Source organism: Rhynchophorus ferrugineus, unplaced genomic scaffold (assembly GCF_030347505.1).
Source record: "Rhynchophorus ferrugineus isolate W39M unplaced genomic scaffold, kcgeb_rfMv2 rfM1, whole genome shotgun sequence".
Taxonomy (NCBI): domain Eukaryota; kingdom Metazoa; phylum Arthropoda; class Insecta; order Coleoptera; family Curculionidae; genus Rhynchophorus; species Rhynchophorus ferrugineus.
Genome location: NW_027472580.1, coordinates 78,808,493 through 78,815,598, shown reverse-complemented (window position 1 = coordinate 78,815,598; position 7,106 = coordinate 78,808,493). Strand labels below are relative to the sequence as shown.

General features: G+C 31.5%; 1 protein-coding gene across 1 annotated transcript; it reads right to left on the bottom strand.

The window, feature by feature from the left end:
- Positions 1–1,490: 1,490 nt before the first annotated feature.
- On the bottom strand, positions 1,491–6,873 carry LOC143194229 (uncharacterized). Its single transcript, XM_076400861.1, has 2 exons — positions 6,646–6,873; positions 1,491–1,914 (listed from the first exon to the last, which is right to left on the bottom strand). The coding sequence occupies exons 1-2, from the start codon at positions 6,824–6,826 to the stop codon at positions 1,523–1,525; spliced, it is 573 nt and encodes a 190-aa protein (XP_076256976.1). The 5' UTR covers positions 6,827–6,873; the 3' UTR covers positions 1,491–1,522.
- Positions 6,874–7,106: the final 233 nt, after the last annotated feature.

The following is a 7,106-nucleotide window of genomic DNA, read 5'->3' as shown; positions in this document are numbered from 1 at the left end:
GGGTGTGAAACATTTAAGTACATAGATGTGTATAATTGTCATTATATATAAGACCATTAGGTTAAAATATATGAAGAGAGAATGAATACTAACTGTTTTACAGATACTGTAAATGCAATAGTCAGAATGCAGTAACTAAATTTAATTTTATCAACATAAATATACACAACAGAAGAATCTAAGGGGAAAAAGGGTTATATCAAAATGCCTTAACAATGAAACGTAAGATGGAAATACAACAATGAGGGAAACAAGAACTAAATGTAAGAAGGTGTATATGTTCCCTAATTAAAGAAAAATACATTACTTAGTTATACAACTGTTAATTAGGTGGATTAGATCTCCGACGATTCTATAGGTGGTTTAGAAGAGTTCAACGTAAATGGCTATAAAATTAATTGTAGTTTTAGAAGATAATAAAAAGTACATATTATCCTTGATCACAGTAGACTTGATTCCTTATTTTAAGTACATTTGAGTAGTATTATATATCGAAGCCAAAATAAACTAATAGTGAAAGCTAAATGCGACAATATTGCGACGTTTTGATGTCATGAAATTAGATGACGTGAGTTCACTATTTCGTTGTAAACGCTACAGCGATTCTCTAACAAACCGGGCCAACAAAGAAAAACGAATGATATTTGGCGATGGATATCGAACCTTCGGTGGCCTTCAATGAAACGTACATATTCCTTTTATTGTTGGAACAAACGTTCGTTGGGCGTGAATGCGTATTTTTCAACGGCGGCGGTGATTATACCGTCCATACCGCATTCGTCGATTCCATTCGTTTCTTTTGATGTTATCGACACTCTACGCATCGCCAGCGAATGCCAACAAACCTTCGTTGGCTGTCGTTAAACCGTCAAACAAACAGAACAAAAGTACCCCAACAAACCCATTCGTTCTCTTTCATTGGCCCGATCTATATGCAGCTTTACATGAGAGTTTTCGGCTGTAGTTTGCAATAATTACTTTTGTAGCTTTATAAGCACCTGTAGAATCTAAATGGTATAGGAGAGCATGTCAAAGAAATACAAAAAGCTAATTCGGTCCAGGTGATATAGAAATCTTCGTTAAGGTCGGCAATGTCCCTGGAGTGTTTCAGCCAATCAGTTATTCAAGTACTAATGAATATAAATAACTGAGCTCCATTTTATAAAATATTTATATTTACAAATATCAACTAATCTAATTAGTTATTATACATATAAAATATAATATATACTGCGTAAACTTTACATGAGAAATATAATTAACTAGAAAAAAAAGTTACAATTATAAAGTTCAAACAAACAAAAACAAAATAGACATTTAAATTTTATATATAACGTATGATATTTATACCATATATATATATATATATATATATATATATATATATATATATATATATATATATATATATATAATATATATAAATTAATATATTATATGTCTAATATAGTATATGTCTGAAAATAGGTGCATAAAAAAAAATAAAAGCATTGGTGTTTATATATAATGTTTATATATTCCATTATTCTTCCGTTTCTTTATCTTGATCGTACTCGGATCGAAGACGAGAGCATTCTAATTGGCAGTTCTCTGTCGGATTAACTACTAACTCCACGCTCGAATGTATATCACTAGCAGGCGAAGATGGCGACGCATCTTCCTGGTCATTTTTCAGTGTTTCGTTAGTGCTTTTGAGAGTTTTGTTCCTATGGCGCTTGCGTTTGTTGTAGAACCATGCGTTAACCTGATACTCATTCAAACCAAGGCGCTTAGCAATATCGACACGTCGATGTCTCGGTATAAATCTTTCAGACTCAAACACTTTTTCCAATTCTGATATCTGGTATGAACTATATACTCTTTTATTCCCTCTCGGTTTGTTGATCTTTGTTTGGTTTGTGGGTGGGGCCGAATCTACGAAAAAATTAGAATATGAAATAAGCTAAAAAAATTTAAAAAACGCATTGTAAGAATCGACATATTAAGTCAAACATCAATCCGAAGCGTTATGAAATATTTACATCACATAACGTTGTATAATAGGTGAATTGAAAGGTCCCTGGCCTACCATAGTAAAACACATTTTTTGATTTTTTTTTATTCGACACAATTCCCTTCAAGGGTGATATACTGATTATAGCGACCCTCCAACTTTTCGATACCTTTCGATGGTGATAATCCTTCCATTTTAAAGCTAGTCAATGAAAATTATTCCTTGCGCATCCCAAAATACAGACGCCATAACCTAACCAGCGGACTGCTGCGTTTTCCCACGATTTGGAGCGGGTTCATCGTGTACAGTCCACTCGGATGACTGTCGATTGGACATCAGAGTGAAATGATGGAGCCATGTTTAATCCATGGTCACATATCGACACAAAAACTCGGGTTTATGTCGCTTGATCGTCTTCAAACACTGCTCCGAATCATCAACTCGTCGTTGTTGTAGTCAAAAATGAGCTCGCGCGGCACCCACTTTGAACAGAGCTTTCTCATACCCAAATATATGTGAATGATATGATGTACACGTTCAGTTAATATCTTTAGAGAGTCTGATATTTCGTTCAATTTCAATGTGCGGCCATTCAAAATCTTTTTGTTTATATTTTAAATGGTTTCCTCGGTAACAAACTCTTTTGGGCGTCTACTGCGTTCACCGTCTTCGGTGCTCATTTCACCATGTCTAAACTTTTTCCTGGGGCAGTTTCCGGAAACTCAGCATCAAGCCAAGTTTTTGCTTTAACTGTAATTTTTCCCTTCAAAAAGAAATATTTTATCAACACGCGAAATTCCTTTTTATCCATTTTTTCACAATAACAAAAGTTGCTTCACTCAAAATGCTATAATTTACAAACTAATGATCGGACAGCTGTCAAATGTATACACGCATCTTTTGAGGGTTAGGGCTAACTAAAAAACATATGAATTTAATTCTAGTAGCACCATCTATGTGTCAGGACGGGGACTTTTCAATTAACCTGTTAACGATCGTTTTCGAATTCGAGAGATTTAACTTTTTGGCACTATTCGGTTTCATTCCGGTTATTTATATTATATTTCGCAGTTGAAAAATCAGTTCTGCACTCCTCTGCAATGGGAAGAAAATGTAAAGGAGAAAATTGAATTGGGTTTATAGAGATAATTATATAATTTTCCCACAATGGACTCGCTGTACATAACTGGAAAGTACAGTAATTGAAATGGTAATTTTAAAAATAATACTAAAGCTTTTATAGAATTCAAGTAAAAGGGTATTACAGAAATACTAGCCATGAAGTGTGATAGATTGTTGAAGAAAATCAAGTAAAATATAACACCAATACAACACAAAAATAACACCACATATGAAAATTTACAAGAGCAGGTAACAAATCTAAAAAGTACCCAATAATACCACCATCTCCATTTAGGAACTGTGGGAACAGTATTCTTGAAATAGAAGTTCCTATATTTCCTAAGACATAATTTTTTCGATAGCGAGCCTACTGGAAAAGGTTGCAGATCCAAATACGTTAATATGCAAATAGGATTGTTAAAATGTTAGTTGTACATAGTTAATAGTAAAAAGGCTTAATTTATATATGTTTGGTTTTAGGTTTTTAACATCCTTAAACGGTTAACAGTTTTATGGAACCTGAAAACATTTATTATTAGTTAATAAAATGCACAAATGATAAGTTCGAAGTTTATCTTAATAACTTCATTGCAAAAAACATGTGCAACTGCATTAATTCAATAAGTAGGTACTTTACAAAATTTGTGTTTGGACATATTTTAACATATTAAATTATTAAACATTCGGTTTAATTTCATTTCTTTTTATTATATTTCGATTTTGAATGATCAGTCCTGCAATACGAACTTGAAGAAAAGGTAAGTGAAAAGATTGATCCACGATTTATAAAGGTAAATATAGTATATTTGGCCATAATTGATTCATCGTTAATTATTATGGACTATCGACTGTGGATGCAATTAAAGTAATGGTTTTAAATGATTACTAGAACATTTATAGATTTCAAGTGAATTAGTGTTCCGGACACACTAGCCAAAGAATCAACACCAGAACGCCATAGAACACCAGTACAACACCAAAATATCACCAGGGAAAATTAAAAAGAATAAGTAAAAAATCTAAAGAGTACCCATTGTTACTACCATCTCCATTTAGGAATTGTGCAAGTAGTTTTATTGAAATGAGAGGTCCCATATTTGCTAAAGACGTTACATACAGCAAGCTTACCGAAAACAGCTCCAGATGCATAATATGTTTAACAGTTTGATTTAGAGAACCTCTTGTCTAATATGAATACACATTTCGTTATTAGTCAATAAAATGCACATATGAAAATTTTCTAGTTTATTTTAGTAATTGCCTTACAAACTTATAAATTACACGCCATTGTAATAATACAACAAGTAGGTACTTTACAAAATCTGTGGTTGGACAAGCTTCAACATATTAAATTCTTAAACTAGATCTACGGATATCTAGTTCTTACTTTACTTGATTTCAGTGACAACCTTTAGTATTACACTAGGTATTGTTCGAAACATCTGAAGCGTATGTTCATCATAATATATACACACACATACAGACATCAGGCTCTAAAAACTAATTGAAATTACAATGTTCAATCAAATATGTATCACTTCCTCTTAGCCTGGTAAAGTATAGATCATCCAACTATTTGATGTTCAAGAAACCCTGATATTTGGTATTAGCTTTTCTAATATAATCCTGATGGAATAATTAAATTCACTTGAAGACACTTGCTGAAGGTTGTTATATAACTATTTTATTTTGTATTTTTATGAAAGTATAGCCGTTCAGTAGCATTAGAAATCTTGTAGGAATATATGATGATTTCTAGAGTGCTTGTAAAACTAAACCCATCACGTTAGATTACATATAATTTCATATATTATTTAGGTAAAAAAAAATGTATTAGGGACTGATATACACAATAAACAAACCGAATGAAGCCTAATCTCAAGTTTTATCAACAGCGTTACTTACCTCGATATTTGATTTATAAGACACTTTAGAAATAACTGCAGCTGGTTGAAATTGTAAACACTATTAATCAGAATTGTCTTCACAATAGCAAATTTCAGTGCTCAAGCGCCTTGTAAGAAGTTTTTTTTTGCTCTTGAAACGAAAGTAACTTGTTTGGTGTTTCTAGCAGGGTACAATTACATCAGACAATCTTATGTTTTAGGATGGGTCAGTGACTTAAAACAACGTAATGTAAAATGTTATATACCGTTAAGGTTCAAATTAATGCGAAACAATTGGTGAAAAAAAATATGAAAAAGAACATTAAACTAAAGACATATAAAATGAATACCCCAGCATCAGGCGAAACAATCTTAGCACGACAAAATTTAATTTTGATTCCAAAAAACCAAATTAGAACTCAAAATGAACATGCACTTTATAATGTGTGGATAAAATAAAAGACGTGAGGACATTGAAAATAATTTTAATTTACTTTAGTTAATATGCAGATAAAAATAATTGCACTTTAACCACAATTAACTAATTAAACTTTACAGTACAATGATAAAAGGACCAACAAAAACAATTCAGCTCTAATATATGAAACGGATGAGCAAGAATTGCAGAGAGTAGTAGACTGGATAACTGTTAAAAATAAAAAAGTATTATCTAAGTAATATTAATGATTATGACTTACTATACTATATTTTAAGGACTAATAAAATTAAATGCTGAATGCCGTAAGATATTCACCAAAATAATGGATTGACTAGAGTAGCTAAATCTATAACTGTCCTTTTACGAAGACAAACAAAGCTGTCGCATCAAAGTTGTGGCAAAGGGGCTTCCTTAAACCAAAATTGATGTACAAATGAAACAGATATTCCTAAAAAAAATAAACAACCAAAAAATATTTCGGCGAAATTATAATCAACAGGAATTTATTAAAATACTATACAGACGCAAAAACCATTCTCGGTGTAAAATAATTATAGAGGTCGAAATAAAAATCGAACTACTTAAAAAATCTGAATTAATACATTTGATAGAAGCCAATTATGCAATTGGACATACAAAAAATTTTGTAAACAGGAATTCAGATGTGTAAAATTTTCTGGAAATCATATTACTACAGAGTGTCAAAAACCTAAACAAGAAAGGGGATATGTGCAAACTGCAATGAAGAGAATCCGGTGAGATACAGAGGATGTGTACTTGCTAAAACACTACAATAGAGAAGCAATAAAGCTCAAGCTACACTAAACAAAATGAAACAGCGACTGAAAAGATGTAACCAAGTTCATGCTGAAATGACCTATGCCTAAAGCATAAACAACCAAAAATAAACAAAAGAGTGAAAGCTACAGCCAACTAATTGTCGTTAAGGCTCATAGCAAAGTTGGACAAATAGGAAATCATTATAAAATTTTATGCATGTTAAATCAGCAAAGATAGAAAAACACAAACCGGGTTCTTTAATTACCAAGTACAAGTACATGAGTAATGAACACATAGTTGTTGTAAGTTAAAATTGTAAAAAAAAAGCAAATAGATAGGTGTCAGCAAGTAAGGGTGAATGGTTAAAAAATAAATAAATCAATATAATATATCCAGATATTTCTCTAGCGTCTCAGTTTACTTACTCTGATCTAACTGCTCCACATATTGGTTAGTGTGTTTATTCCTTGCAGGCTTTATAACTACATTTTGAAGGATTATAATATTTTTACGTGATTTATTCTTTAGACCGTTTCCTGATATAATATAAGCATACCTTACATCATCATTCGTGTTTGAGTTATTAGCGTATAGGATATTTTCCATAGTTAAAGGACGAAACTATACATATAAGGACGGACACAAGATTACTACTCCACAAGTATTTATTCTGATACATATGTAGCTATCACTAAGCTAACCCCACCTAACATACCTGAAATAATTTTAGTACATGATGTTTAATAGAACACTATAATAAGTTTATTTAGTGTTATTGGCAACAATTCAATAGTTTGAGAGACATTTATACGATAATATTTATAAATTTACAATATTAAATTTAAAGTGAGAATGACTTATGTATTAGCTACAACTTTTTTTGATC

What these genes read in the sequence shown, in the direction of transcription:
- LOC143194229 (XM_076400861.1), bottom strand. Translation starts at nt 6,826, where the DNA reads ATGGAAAATATCCTATACGCTAATAACTCAAACACGAATGATGATGTA. An exon ending in TGTGGAGCAGTTAGATCAGA is followed by an intron (nt 1,915 to 6,645) that starts GTAAGTAAACTG and finishes ATTTTTTCGTAG; the next exon opens with ATTCGGCCCCACCCACAAAC.